Genomic DNA, 15,625 nt, shown 5'->3' with positions numbered 1-15,625 from the left:
ATAATAATGTAAATCCGTTTAATATATGAGTGGGCTAAATTTTTGTATTTAGGATTCCCTCCACTTGACAAATTTATTTTTCATGCTGTATGAGTGTATGAATGTTCACAATAGGTGGGAAACATGGGGTTGGTCATAATAAAAATAGCTGGCAAAAAAAAGTTCATAACAAAAATAAAGATGCTTATAATTAATTTCTTTTATTTTTGAGATTATTCAATACTATTTTAATATAATATATTTTGATGATATATGAAAAGTTATTAAACAGAATTATTTATACAAGATACAAGATCAAAGAAAAATTCTTGGACAATAAATCAAAAAAATCTAGCCCCTCTAGTTGGGCCGTGATTTGTGTTTTTGGTCTTTTCATGGCTTCATAAAGCAAGAAACAAGTGGGCTTCACTATTTGGTTCTGTCCATATTATTAGCCCTTCTGGTCGGGCCTGATTTCTTTATCCATCATTAATATAAAATAACTATATTTTCAACAACCAATGAGGATTGAGTTTAACGTAACGAATCAAAATTCGAATTCTTGCTCAGAGAAGTGTCCATATTTAGTATCTGACAGTATCTTAAATAAGATTACTTCTAATAAGAAGACACCTATATTTTAGCAAAAAAAAAAATTTACAACAAGGTGTATCAATAATAAATTATGAGCAACATATTTCACTTTAGATTCCAAGGCCACACTTCAAAAATGTCTAGGATTTCCCCCCCTTTTTTGCCACGTAGGTTTTCTTCTTCAAAAATATAATTTTCTTTACTTTTGTGCTTTAATTTAATTTTCTTCTCGATAAATATAAAACAGAAAGAAATCAACTTGAGAACAAGGGCTACGATTTTCATTTTTCCTTATCTTTTCACGATATTTCGCGCTATCTATTAGTTTACTTATTATGATGAGAAAATGACAAAAAAAAAATTTGTAAATACCAAATAAGAGAGGAAAAACCATATTGAAGGTACCTATATTTTCTCTCAATTTTTAATTTGGTACCTATGTGTTTTTTCTCTTTAAATAAACATTTAATTTTATCTTTTTAGCAACATTAGCTCTTATAACTTTATTCTATTGATATTTTTAGTCTCTACATAAGGATTAATGATATTAATAGAGTAAAATTAAAGATTTAGTTAAGAACAAAAAACACATAGGTACCAAATTGAAAATTGAAAAAAAGTATAAGTACCTCCAGTATGGTTTTCCCAATAAGAAATGTCAACCAAAATTTCTTGTTATTTGTAAATTCAGTATTGTTAAACACCAAATAAAGTATTATTATCAAATTTGATTTAAAATTTAATAATTTTTGGTTTTCTTTTGGTCATTCTCCCTGGTATAATCTCTCCACTGCCTCATTATGCATATATGATTTGAAGTTAAAGGTGATTAAATCCCTATAATATATCTGCCATATTGGATGAAGGAATAAAATGCTGATTTCATCTACATATATTATTATAATTTAGCATGCTTGAATTAAATCATATATATCTGTTTTTTATGTCATTCGGATAATGTAAATTAAATTATTTATTTAATTTATATTATATTTAATCAGGTACATGATCTTATTAAATATTTTGGCCCACCAAAAGCGGAAATCCAACTTCCAACCCAAATGGATTGGAAAAATTTTGGAATATCAAATTTAAAATACCATATTGCTACAATTATTACTTAATTCTAACACAACAAAAGGTCTTCCTTTTTCCCATCAACTAAAAGATGCAATCGGTGTAAATTTGGTCACGAAGATTTTACTATTATCTCCGGTCATAATTATAAGAGCTAGTTAACTAATTTGAAGAGATTAAAGAAAAAAGTTAAGTTAGTTATTTGTAATAAATAGGTGTTATCTTTCTTAAAATGTCCTTGCTAATCAAATGTACTACCTCTAGTCCTAATTATAAGACTCAGTTGACTAATTTGAACAGATTAAGAAAAAAGTTAAGTTAGTTATTTGTAATAAATATGTGTTGTCTTTCTAAAATATCCTTACTAATCAACTATATTAGCTAAAACTATAATTATTAGAAAGATTAGTTTGGAAAAAAATACATAAATATAAGAGACAAAGTGGATTGGGGTCTTATATTTAGGATCAAAATAAAAGTCAAACAGTGTCTTATATTAAGGACTGGAGGTAGTATTAGCTAAAGCTATCATTGTTAGAAGAACTTTCTTGGAAAAAAAAATAGATAAATTTGAGAGACAAAGTGGATTGGAATTTTATATTTAGGATCAAAATAAAAATCAAACAAGATCTCATATTAAGGACCAGAGGTTTTTTTTTTTCTCAATGTTCAAAATGAGATTAGTCTCCGCATGCGGAGAAGATTACTCCTTATTCATACCAAAATATATAGGAAAAACATTTTTTTTTTTGGTTGCAGGAAAAAAAAGTTTTTAGTTCATGAAATTATAGTCAATTCGAGTCAAGATCTTATAGTTTTTTCATTCAGGAATCAGTTGCAATGGGCGGTCCCCTTTGATTAAAATCTGATTGTCTTCAAATTATTATCTTGTTAGCAACATGTCATTACCTCGTCAATAATATGTCATCTTCAAGAACATTTACTAAACATGATTATATCTGCGAAAATTAATTCATTAATGAAAATATTAATGCCAATCTAAGCACGAAATACTACCTCCTGTCTTTAATATAAGGTCTTATTTGATTTTTATTTTGGTTTTAAATATAAGACCTCAATTCATTTTGTCTCTCATATTATGTATTTTTTTCCCAAGGTAGCCTTCTAACAAGGGAAGTTCTAGCTAATACATTTGATTAGCAAGGATATTTTAGAAAAAATAATACTTATTTATTACAAAATAAATAATTTAACTTTTTTTTAATCTTTTCTGATTAGTTAACTGGTTCTTATAATTATAATTGAATGATGTACTTATGAATGATGATGTTATGGGCCCGTCCAACAAACGCAAAAGCAATTTGATCCACTTTACAGCAATAGCTCATGCCTCAATGCCTTTATATGCTTTGACTATATCCCACCCGGCCCCCCCCCCCAAAAAAAAAAAAAAAGGCAATTTCTGCCCCTCGTCTGTGTTCCTTCCTCAATCTCCACCAACCAGGCTGCTTCCTTTTCTCACACACTCCATCTTCCCCTGTCGCTCTGTCACTCTCAAAAACTATGGGACCCAAACGCAACATCACGAATCACTCCTCCTCTGCGTCACCTTCAAGTTCCACGTCAGCGTGTCGTTCTGAGGAGGAGGAGGAGGCTTGAAGCTTGAAGAAAAGGCTCTTCATGGCTGCCAAGGAACACAAATCCAGAATCTACATTCTTAAGAGGTGCATTACCATGCCAAGGAACACAAGTTCAGAATCTACATTATTAAGAGGTGCATTGCAATGTTACTATGTTGGCAAAAGCACGACCACCACTGAACACCCACTTCCTCCTGCAATCAGTTGGCCGTTAATTTAGATGTCGGTCAAGCTCATCATGTCTACTGTGTCATGATAATATGTGTTCTTAGCTTGAGGACGATCATGTGATATCTGGGACTGGAATTAATGACCCAGGTCGGGAACTTTAATGAAGTTGGAATTGTTGGTTTCTGATGATTCATGTAGTGACTGGCTTGTAGAAGACAGTAATAATGGCGTGGGGGTTATGAGTTATTGTTACAGCTATATTTGCCCCTGAATGTGGGAACAGGGAATAACTCAGCTGAGCTTGTTTTCTAGTTTATCAGAATTTATTTCACACGAGGACAGGGACACATCGGGATTTTTGGCTATGTATTGTCTACATTTTGCTGCCAAGTTCAAATTTCCTCTGTTTTGAACTTCTTTTTGGGTCCTCTGTTTGGCAATAGAACCCCTCTTAATGTGCTATGTGCAATACATGGCCTTTCTCTTCACTTGTGGATTGTTTCTGTGTAATGTCCAATCGTTGCCACGTGTGCATTTTCAGCCACGTCATCCTAATATACATAGGGAGCAAATAAAGAATATTCTTGCAAATAATCAGAAGTGGCTAAAAAACTTCTCATTGGTCCCAAAGAAAAACACTCACAAATATCTCAGTTATAGAATGAGCTTACTAAATAATTTTGAACATTTAGGATTCATTTGAAAATTCGGATAAACCACACGGATTAAAAAGATTGATTTTTGCAAAAACAAATATTGATAGAAGAACTTTCTTTTTTGCTGGGAACAGTTGATCAAATTAAAAGAATAGCAAGTTATGAGTGATAAGTCGAAAGAGTAGAGATTGTTGGGGAAAAGAAAAACAAAAATAAATGCCGAGACAGGGAAATTTGGGTGTGATATTGAATCCCCTCAAACAAATGTGGATGGACACATGTGGGCGTTAGTGGTTACTGTGAGCCAAAGTTTATTACATATAAATATGGAAACAGAGGATGTACTTGTGGAGCAGTATAAATCAGGGAAAAAGGCAACACCTTTGTCCCTCTGTTTAATTCTGCTTCACAAATCACAATCTGTTTCCTTCAACTGGAAGACTAGCTGTCTATCTCAACTGTTAAAAGAAAAATGAAAAAAAGATGCTCTCATGAAGTGAATTTATTTGCGGTCATTCAAAGAAGACAGAGGACAACCTGTTACTGTTAGCCTAATTATTAACGCTCAAATTTATTGCTATTTGCTGCTCAGGATCGCTGTAGGTTGTAGCCATGGCATCTTTTGGTCTCATTTATTGACAGTTTTTCTCTTGGTTGCTCAAGTAGTGTGAAAATAAATTAATGTATAAAAATAAATACAATATCAATGAAAAATATAGTGCCATGAAAATAAAACTAACAAGACTGCAAGTTATAAAAACACTATGTTGAGCTCCTTTATAGTAGGGAGCTCGATGAAGCCTTTCTTACTAGTGGTGAAGTCGTATATTATTTCTATATTGACAATCCTTAATGTCATTTTGAAACTGAATACCTCTTGCAACTCAATCACCATATCTTGCAATTGTGCCAACGAGTAAAATTCCATAATAACTATTGGTCCAGCTGGTAGAAGCATGGGAATTAGTTTTCTTTCAAGATTCATAATCGTGTTAGTACTAGTTGAGAATGGGTTCTTTCACTTTTTTGTTATTATAATTGGATTAAAAATAGCTTTGAGGTCAACATTATACAAGTCTCTCAACTTGTTGTCATTTGGGAACTTCTTACCTATTCCACCTAAGACAACACGATTGATTGGTACACCTCCTTCTATTCTGTTGATGTGTTCTTTTAAGGTTGATACTGTCTCATCTTTACTTATCACTGTTGGTATCTTGACATTTATTTTCATCTTCTCATTCTCTATCAGTTGAATGCAGGATTGCTATGGAGAGATTGTCAGACAAAATTTTTCTTTCAAATACAAATTCCTACTTCCAAACTGGAATGTTTATCTTCTCCTCAATTCTTTTCTTGATGCTAAGGATCCTTTCTACCAACTCTACATCAAAGTTAAATGAGTGTTCAGAATCTAGTTTAATGGTCAGTTACATGTTACTGCAATAGAATCACTGAGAGAGGATTAGATTTCATAAAAACTTGATATTGTGCTGATACCATCCGTTACGCCTCATACCACTGTGTGATACCGTTTGTTTTGATGTAAAGTAATGGACAACCTCTCACCCGGCCCGCTGCAAGCATGACCACTTGTTGATTGAACAACACTTTCCTTTTCTTTTTTTCGGAGTATCTCATCCTCATATAACATCAATGGTATCTTCACATTTATGTTGATCTTTAGAGCCTCCTTCACTTAAATATTGCAATATCTAAAAAGAGAAACCTGTAATCCAAAAAAGTGGATTTACCGTTTAGAATTTTAATACTATATCTGGTCCTTAATATAAGATCTAGTTTGATTTTTATTTTGTTCCTAGTTATAAAATTCTGATCTACTTTATCTCTTATATTTATGTATTTTTTACAAGGTAGTCCTTCTAATAATAGTAGTTTTAGTCAATAAACTTGATTACCAAGGATATTTTAGGAAAAATATCACCTGTTTATTACAAATAACTAACCTAACTTATTTTCTCAATCTCCTCAAATTAGTTAACTAGCTCTTATAATTAGAACCGGAAGTAGTAGTTAGTATTAACTATTAGGATGGGTTTTTCCACACGCCCTTAACTTAAGGTCGATGGTTAAAAATTGTAACATTTCACCAATTTTAATATACTCCTCCAATTCTTAATATAAGACTTATTTAACTAATTTGATAGATTAAAGAAATTAGGTAAGTTAGTCAATTATAAGAAATATGACTTTTTTTTCCTTCTAAAACACTATAATCATCTTTTTTAATATTCTTCCTCCCTCTTCTACTTGGTTATGGTTGAGAAAGTATCCATAAGGGTAATTTAGGAAAAAGTAATAAATATGAGAAATAGACCTTATATTTAGGACCAAAATCAACTTAACAATTAGGTCCTATATTAAAAACCGAAGGAGTATTATGTACCATATTATTTTAAAATTTTTACATGATGCTAATAACTCTTTTGAAAATATTTTGAAGTAAAAATACATTTTAATCCTACATTTTTTTGGAATATAATTTTTTGTACTTTTTACAAGGTATTATATGATATATTTATTACATCTTTTCCTATATATTCATCATTTAATATTATTTCATTTTTCCAAAGTCACATCATTTAAATAAAGATAAAATTGAAAACTTATTTAATTTTTGGACATAGTTAAAAAAATTTTAAATCTCCCCTTAATTTTGATAATAACGTGGAAATTATTTTACAAAAAATGATTAGACTAGGTAATGCTCATTGCAGGCAAAATCTTTACGTGCAAATGCACAAAAATTTGTCAGTAGTTAGTTAAAACTTAAAAGAGTTCTTTTTCTTTTTGTTCCCCTAACAAACTCCAACCAGCCACGTTAATTAACAACACTTGCACAATCCCTTTCTCGCGATTCCAGGCTCAAGAACTGGTAGACTAGGATTGAAATCAAATTCATAATTTCCTAGGTTCTTTCTTTTATGGACCTATACGTGCCGAAAGATGCTATTTTTTATATAACTAACTCCACTTACAGAAATATCAGCCTTTGAATGAGGAAGAAAGTGGTGGCCTGTTTGGTACTACTGCTCAATCCAAGCTCAGCTTCCTCTCCAACCTTAACGCTTTTTCACCACTCTGAATTTAATTTTCCCTTCCAAATCCATGAACTACACTCCTTCAACAGAAAGCTCTTAAATGCACCAACCCAATTCCTTTTTTTGAATTTCAAATGTGGTTGCCACAATGCTTTCTTCTCTCTGCTTGAAATTCAAACACATGCTTTTCTTTTTCCCCCAATCGCTTCCATGCTTTAAAATTTAATGTGTCCACCTCCTGTTTGTTGTTGGGTCGCTGACGAATTAAATGCCACCATATTTAAAGCTCTTCCTCTTTCTGTTACTCCCCCTTCTCCCTCCCTCCCTCTCTCTTTCTCTCTCTTTGATTCATTAATTCTCAAGAATCACGCGGTGACATTATTATTACTTTTCTCAGAGAAGCTTTTAGTCCTCTCTGGTTCTTGTTATTTTCTATGTGTTCTGGGGGTAAGCTTTACTGTTGCATGTATTTGAAGTTTTTGTTTGTAAGCTGTTTTTAACTTATATGGTTGGTTCTGCAGAAATTGCAGAAGCTTGTGATGAATCTGCATAAAGTTGTGCCTGAGATATTGGTACGGTTCAATCAGAAGGCTGTGCTTTGTGATTCTAAAGCTCTGTTATTTGATTGAGCCGTGCCAATATCGCAAGCAAGCAGTTTCTGGAATATCACGAAGTCATTCTCTTTAGTTCAATATGAAGCTACATGAAGGGGTAACAATAACATCCATGGCATAAAATAACCGTCAGAAACAGTATCTGAACAAAAAGGTAATACTTGACTTCCTTTTTCTGCAGAAACCTCATCAAAGATCTTATTCATTCTCTTTGTCGACAAGCAATGAAGCATCAAAAGGTATATTTGCTCCAAGAAATACAGTACTGCAGTGATATGTAATGATCTTGCAGGTATGAAACTGTTTCTCTAAGAAAATTATCTAATGCCTGTGCCATTCTGCTCTTAAGTGTGAATAGGTTTGAAGTGGGATTAAGATAATGACATAATAAAATAAGATTGAATATGATCTCTCTCTCTCTCTCCCCTCTCTTTTTTTATTGTATTATGGTAAAGATATAAAATTAAGGTGGTAGAGAAGTTTCCTACTAACCATGGTAAGGTAGGTAATAGGGGAAGGCGGAAGTGGGATGATATATCTTTCTTTAGGATTGAGTTTGCTTCTTCTCAAAGGCGCATCTCTTTTTTGACAAAGTATTATATATGTCATATCAAACTTGGTGACCAGATCCGATCTTTCTCTTGCTTTCATGATGAAAGCACCTTCTACAGAAACAATGTGTTTGGTATTAATGCATTGATTTCAGCAATGACTCCTTGCTTAACTAATTGAGCTTTCAGTGAGAATAAGATGGGACCGCTCAATTTGGACAAATCCATAAATAATGAAGAAACAAGTGACGACCTCCAAGCTACTGTGTATTGCTTTGGTGATGGAAGTTTTCCAAAATAGAGGAGGTTTACATTTTCATCAATTTTTTTTGGACATCTTTCACGGGGTAATTTTAAATTTTGAAGAAAAATGTTTATTTCCTAGTTATTCTCCCATTTTAAAAACGTGGTTTCTCCTCTCGGAGCAGCTTGTTCCTCTGTTAAAGAACATACTGTGCTTGTTTTTCGAGTTGACCAAAGACCACTAATTTTAAATGTGCTTGCTGCCTGCGTTTCACATATAGGTGACCGAGTCAAATCTCAATTCAAACATGATCCTGAAATTCAGAGTTCTGGATCCCTATAACGATCTATTTTACTACATAAAAAAAGATAACAGACTTTAATTGAAAAATGCAATTTGCTTCATGGAGATAATTCTAATCGAGAAAGCTTACTAATATCATCACAAGTTAAAAATATCACATCATTCATTCAAATATGTACTCCCTCCGTTCCTTATTATAAGAGACAAATAACCAAATTACGTTGATTAAAAAAACAGTTAAAATTAGTTGAGGACAATTAATGTGTAAAAAGTATAATATTTTTTCCAACAATACCCCCATTAATAAGAAGAGAAAGTATGAGAAAGAACAATTAAATTATTAAAAGAAAGAGAAGTGGAAGGGAGAGAGAGTATGAGTTGGAGACAAAATAAATAAGAGTAAAATAAGAAATCAATATAAAAAAATAGAGATAACTTTTAAGTGTCTCTTATATATGAAAACATGCCACAAACATTAAATGTCTCTTATAATAAGGAACGGAAGGAGTAATGACCTATTAAATATGAGATTACATTACCCTTACTGCAGAACTTCAAAAAGGCTAAATTGCTTGGGAAAACATTCAAGACTAAAAAGTAACCTAAATATTAGATGTGGACACAGGCGTCCACAGAAATTAGACCCCTGATTTTCTGCTTTATACTTGCAGCCCGGAGGGCGGTGGGGTACACACGTAATTTGGTTGTGGAACTGCCGTTCAATCATGGAGTCACCTAGGGCGTGCTTTATATTATATCATCCCCCACTCCACCATTGTACATAATCATCACAAATCCATGGCATCAATTTCTCTCAAAAGTTAACTTCTCTTTCTTTTTTCGCAGAGCTTCTCCGTTGCACAAAGTGAACAGAGCCAATCTGTTCTTTTCTATATGGTACAGCCTTTGACGTAGAAAGAGATAGTGATAATGAGTGAACAAACAGACAACATATGAAACAAATTCAAGTTATATTAAGTTTGAAGCAAAGGAAAGAGAAAGACAATGAACATAATCAAAACTAATTATTAGGAAGCACTTTAGCCATGGCCGAGAACTACGGAATATAAAGCCCTCTCTAGCCACTTCAAAAGAATGGGGTTGTGACTAAACTCTTTCTTCTTTTTCTTCATTCTCTTTGGCCGCACCGTTCAAAAGGGTCATCTTCTTTCTCAAAATGTAGATCAGATCCCAAGCAGCAGGCCTATTTCAATCTCTGTCTGTACCAACTGCTTTAAAGACTCATGTTATGCTTTCTTTCATGTTTATAGCAACACTTCTTCTTGAGTTTAGAAGGCAGGTCTAGATTTTTTGAGTTTTTCTGTCAGAAGGTTGAACTCCATAAAGCATTTTCGTCTTCCCCGCAACGCCGGTGAACTTCCATCATCCTCTCAACAGACCTGCAGATTCCGCTGCATCTCCAATCAAATGATGCAACACATATGTTTCCTGCCTGAGCCTTCCACTCGCAATCTGCAGCAGCAAATCACACATCCAACTCTTTAAGGCATCCAACAACATCATGAGTTTTTTAATTCATAAAGGTCTATATATCGTTTTTCTGAGGATGAAATGGTGATTGCAGGTATTATTCTCTGAATATTCTGGCTAACTTTTTCAACATACCTAACATGCTCGAGTCACTGAAGGACACTAGTTTTAACTAGCCCATGGCACCAATGATGAATTCCACCTACCTAGGTTTTATTTTCAAACTAGTCAGATTATCAATGCATCAATAATAACTTCGTTCCAGAGAGTCCTACCATGACTTCACAGACAATAAAAGGAAGCTCAGATGCAAAAAGTTTATTCATTAGCCGTTTGATACACTGCTTCTGTATAAGTATTGGATCATCAATAATGTCCCGGAAAAAAGAAAAAGAACAAGAAGAGGCCATAATAGAACTGAGACCAACGTACCAGGGGGGGTGCCACAGCACAGTCTCCTATCATCAATATGATCCACATCTAAACCGATAAACCAAGATCCCAATGAAACGTCTTCATTGGCAAATTTATGCAGCACATCCCTGATATTAAAAAATTTCAAATTGTCATGAATTTGTCAAAGAGCTAGGAAATGCTAACTTAGTCTAACCACTCAATTATACATGCATCTCAACAGGGAAACAAAATATCCTCAAACATGTTAGCCTGTCCTAGATTCCACTATTTATATAATGAGAGTCTTGATCTCACTAACAAATTCTGCATGGGGGAATGATATATCAAAATGCTATTTTGTGTTCATAAGTTGGCACAGCTGTAATACTTACCGATTTTTTGATATATAAGTGGCCAAATCATTGGAAATGGCATATAACTGTCCTGTAGCGTGACGAAAGTACTTGTTTCCAACCTCACCGAACTTCCAGTATTCTGGTTCATAGTACCTCACTCCCCTGTTCCACAAAAGAGTACCCCTCAGAACTAGGAAACGATCTTTAAACAATTGAATACACATACAATACAGCTTTTCTTACTTCTGAGCAAGGACAGGACCAGATTTCATACACCCAATATACACCCAAGGTTTCATGCGGTGCCTAGCCAGAGTCAATCCAAGGGTTGCTGTGATGACAAATAGCCAATAACCACAATCAGAAAGGGAACAAAAGATAATATTGACCATTAATGATGGTTTCTTTGCCTAAATTTTCCATGCTTATGACATAGCCCATTTGCCTAATTCCATACTAGCTAACCCTGGAGAACTTGTGAAACCTATTATCGAATTTCAACATGGGAATATCCCTGAATTATTACAAGATTTCATTACTCAAAACCATTCATTCTCCTTTTAGTCCTCATTAAGCCTTATCAGACTAAGCAATTTTTCCAAAATGCAATGGTGAAGATAATGTAACACAAACATCATGAGGACGCACTGGTTCTCACAAACAAAACTTCACCAAGCAGTCATACTGCACTTTATAAAGGATAAACTCCTAATTTGAATAGAGCTTAGAATTCTCTTAGCTTAACCAATGGCAGTGTACAAACTTTTTAAAGTGCAGATGGAATTGTAGTTTTTGCATAACCAGTATCCCTTGTTAATATTATTTAGTATTTTTTTTAAAATATAAAGAACTATGCCCTCTGGTACCCCTTTTTTTTGGGTTACAAATTACTCATCATTTTTATATATTTTAAGTAATTAATTAATTTAGATTTTTTTCCCCCAAAGGTAGTTAAAGTCTTTTCCCCATGCACGCTTAAGCAAGGAGAACCATCACTTCAAGTTTTTACATAACTCAACAGTTTACCTAAGTTCACGTGGACATCATCATCAACTTTGACATAAAACTCCGCATCCCACAAGGCAACAGCAGTTGAAAAGTAAGTCTTTGTCTTTCCTGACAATTCCAGATAGCCCTCGACATGGTCCTGATAAAGCATGGATGTATTTTGTTTCATCAACAAAAATCTCATTATAATATAGGACCACATTCACTCAAGGGACTAGAAAGATCGATTACCAGCCTCAAGAAGTCGCCATGGAGCTTCTCCTCGGCTTCAATAGCTTTATCAAGAATGCCACCAGATGTGGAACTAATGACAGAAAGGGTAACAGCTAAATTTAGTTCCTGAATTGGACAACGGAAGCACACCCCAAGGAAGTATGAAACAAACCAAACAAACTAGAAATTAACTATACATCTCCAACCTATTTTCTCAAGGAAAAAATTTACGGCCCGTAGCCCTAGACAAAGATTCAGAGTGGAGCCGCCTTATTGTTTTCTGTAACTTGATGTTGGTCAAAGCCTAAAAGTTCTCATTGTTTTGCTTGATGAAGAATGTGCAATATATGATGCAAACAGACTTATGCCAATGAACAATGATGCAGGCCAATAATCTGAGAGTTTAAGGCAACAATGAAATTCTGTGAAGCATAAAGCAGAATAGATTTCCTAAATTGGTAGAGAAGTAAACTTGATTATTAAATATCACTTATAGATACAGAAACTCAGGCATACTTAATTTTGTGCTGGTAGACATCAGCACATTGAAAACTATCCTGTCAATGAATCAGCAGCCAAAATAACCCAAATTTTAAAAGAATTCGTGCAGGTGTAAAAATTCATTTATGTTATAGTGCTCAATCCATGACTTGGTTCATTTAGCTCACATCCATAACTTGGCATCGTAAATAACGTCCTGACAGTCAGCATCATAGGATAGTATTAAAAGGTTTACATTTCTTTTTAATCCTACCTCCGATCCTAAATATAAAATATAGTTTGCAGTGTAAATTGCACTACAAACTAGATCTTATCTTATATTTAGGACCAGAGGTAGCACAAGTATAACATCCACACTTCAGCTTCATCATTAGAAAAACAAGTTCTCTGGCATCTGTTAAAATGATAGTGCACAAAGTGCATCCACAGTATGAAAAGCAAATTTGAAACTTTCAGAAGTTTGCAAATGTTGTAAAATACTTCGACCAAAAGAAATGTTATAAAATACTACGAGTGTGACACACCAATCTCCACAATAAGACGCAATTGTGTTACAATTGAAAGAAACTCCACTTACATCAAAATGAGAAAAATAACAAACATGGATGGTAAGTACCAAAAGAGACCCCACAAAAAAAAAAAAAAAAGATTCAAACGTACCATCATATTTGAACTTGGTAGAAAGAAGGTAAGCATGCCACAAAATTACAACAGGTATCAAGAGACATTTTGAATCTGACCTGTGACCTATGACAAAACGTATAATTATGCCCTTCTCCTCCATCTTCTTTCTTCTATCAGCTGGTGAGATTCAATTAGAAACCCAGATCAGATACATTTGACATAAGGAATAAGCGTAAAATAATCATTAAAAGTAATTTGAATAAGGAAAAACATAAAATCTCAAAATCATTCAATCTAAAATCTCAAAATCATTCAATCACCTTGTGGCATCCACGTTTCACGAACAGAATCTCTCCGCTTCCTGCTACTAAAAGCTGTATTGATCCCTATAACCATCAAATATCTTCTTCTTGGAGTTGAATCAATAGTGTTTGAGTTTCCTGATGCAGGACAACCATTCAACATAAATTTAGGAGCTATCCTAGTAGTTTCAGTTCCAACTCCAAAGCAGATATTGTCTTACCCGGGTTCCTGCATTTCATGTATTTGAGTAGTTCAGCATTAAAGTTATTTGAGAGGCTTAAGTAAAACTCAATACAAACAAGCATCAGCCAAGCTTACTTGATAACACGTTCTGTATTTGAAACATCAACTTGACTGTGATTGGCGTGAGGCTTTACAACCTACAGATAATAGCCAAAATATTAGTAATCTCTCAAATCACATCTTTGTCAGAAGCAGAAGAAGAAAATAAAAAGTAAAATCCTCAGTCGGAAAGACGTATTGAGTTCCAAAAGTCACTATGAGTGAAAATTGCAACATTCTGGGTAATCATTGTTGAGAGCTTATAACATACGGAGAAACATCTCTCTTCCCAATCCCTCCCAAAAATAGACAAGATAGACAAAATGCTACCAGCTGATTCAAAAATAAGCACCATAGATACACTTTTGTTTCCTTTTTTCTGAGACATCCGCCACATGCCATAAATGATTGTGCAATGTCAGCATCCAATAAACTAACCAGAAAGAAAAGGTGAAAAATGTAAAAGTGATTCAAGACACCAGTTTTCATTTCCTTGGCAATAGTCTCATGAGAAGGGAACTGTGGGATTCTCACAATTTCTGATAGGACTTTTGTGGGAACTGTATACCAGGGGTGGGGCAAGAGAGTGTGACAGAGATGCAGTGGAAATATGATTTGTGTATAAGCGTGACTGATACACTTACAAGATTCATATTACAACCCTCAGAGTTTAATCTCATCTGTTCAACCTCATCAGATGTCCTTGCAGTTTCTTGATGTTCAGGCATTGACCACATCCTGATGCAAATTTGTAGTTATCACTCAGCACCATATATATAGATATATACATATATATATATATATGCTAATTCATAGACTGCAAAGGGACCCTAATGCAGTTAAGCTGCAGCTCAGTATCCCTAATTCTTAGACTGCAAAAGGCACGACTTATGTATAGTGCGCAAGCAATAATTCATGACAATTCAGCTCAAAACAAACGCATTGTCCACATTTAAAGGCAAAATAACAGTACAGAGCTAACTTGTCTAAAGCACACCAGTCAGCGAATTGTCTAAAACATCAGCCAAGCCAGTTGTCAAGTTGAATAAACACAATCTCCCTTGCTCTCATGGGAATTTACCGAACTGTCGGTATTTTCTTCTACGCCCCAGTCGCAGTATATAAAGATGCAATCATAATCATAATATACTAATTATCGAGATTGAAGCTCAAATATGGAAACCCAGAAGTCACAAGTACCAATTAGTGAAGAACATTCCGGCACAGAAGCTTCCCAGACAAAGTAAAAGAGCCCATTTCCTAGGTATGACATTCCTCATGCCCAGTTCTACGGTTCCCCCCCGGCTCTTCACGGACATTTCCCCTTCTCTTCGTCTTTGTTTACCTCACTATAAAACCCAGAAATAAAAGAAACAATGAATTCAGAGAAGGCACAATAAGACAAACAGATGGAATGGAGGTAAATGATGATAAAAGGAGTCAACTTTACAGCTCTTTTTCCCTAGACACACTTGTTCTCTGCTTCGAACAAGAGAGGAAATTCCAAAGCGCGATGACCCACCAAAATTGTGTCCTCTCCTCTTAATAGTCCAATATTACGGAACCGTCCTTTAATCAAACCGCTATTCACTCTTAAAG

General features: G+C 34.2%; 1 protein-coding gene across 2 annotated transcripts; it reads right to left on the bottom strand.

Moving 5' to 3' along the window:
* Positions 1-9,708: 9,708 nt before the first annotated feature.
* Positions 9,709-15,547, bottom strand: LOC114714631 (probable beta-1,3-galactosyltransferase 2). Of its 2 annotated transcripts, none has more exons than XM_028899378.1 (13): positions 15,477-15,547; positions 15,227-15,375; positions 14,671-14,764; positions 14,063-14,124; positions 13,965-13,972; positions 13,762-13,881; positions 13,558-13,618; positions 12,335-12,407; positions 12,122-12,242; positions 11,339-11,426; positions 11,132-11,257; positions 10,776-10,885; positions 9,709-10,325 (listed from the first exon to the last, which is right to left on the bottom strand). In XM_028899378.1, exons 2-13 carry the CDS (start codon positions 15,343-15,345, stop codon positions 10,177-10,179), a joined length of 1,131 nt encoding a protein of 376 aa, XP_028755211.1. In that variant the 5' UTR covers positions 15,346-15,375; positions 15,477-15,547; the 3' UTR covers positions 9,709-10,176. The 2 variants fall into 2 exon arrangements, with proteins under 2 accessions (XP_028755211.1, XP_028755212.1); XM_028899379.1 differs by having other exon boundaries at positions 15,472-15,489.
* Positions 15,548-15,625: the final 78 nt, after the last annotated feature.

This window comes from Neltuma alba, unplaced genomic scaffold, assembly GCF_004799145.2.
Source record: "Neltuma alba isolate B1F8T4 unplaced genomic scaffold, ASM479914v2 tig00011524_pilon, whole genome shotgun sequence".
Lineage (NCBI taxonomy): Eukaryota > Viridiplantae > Streptophyta > Magnoliopsida > Fabales > Fabaceae > Neltuma > Neltuma alba.
This window is presented reverse-complemented; position numbering and strand designations above follow the sequence as displayed.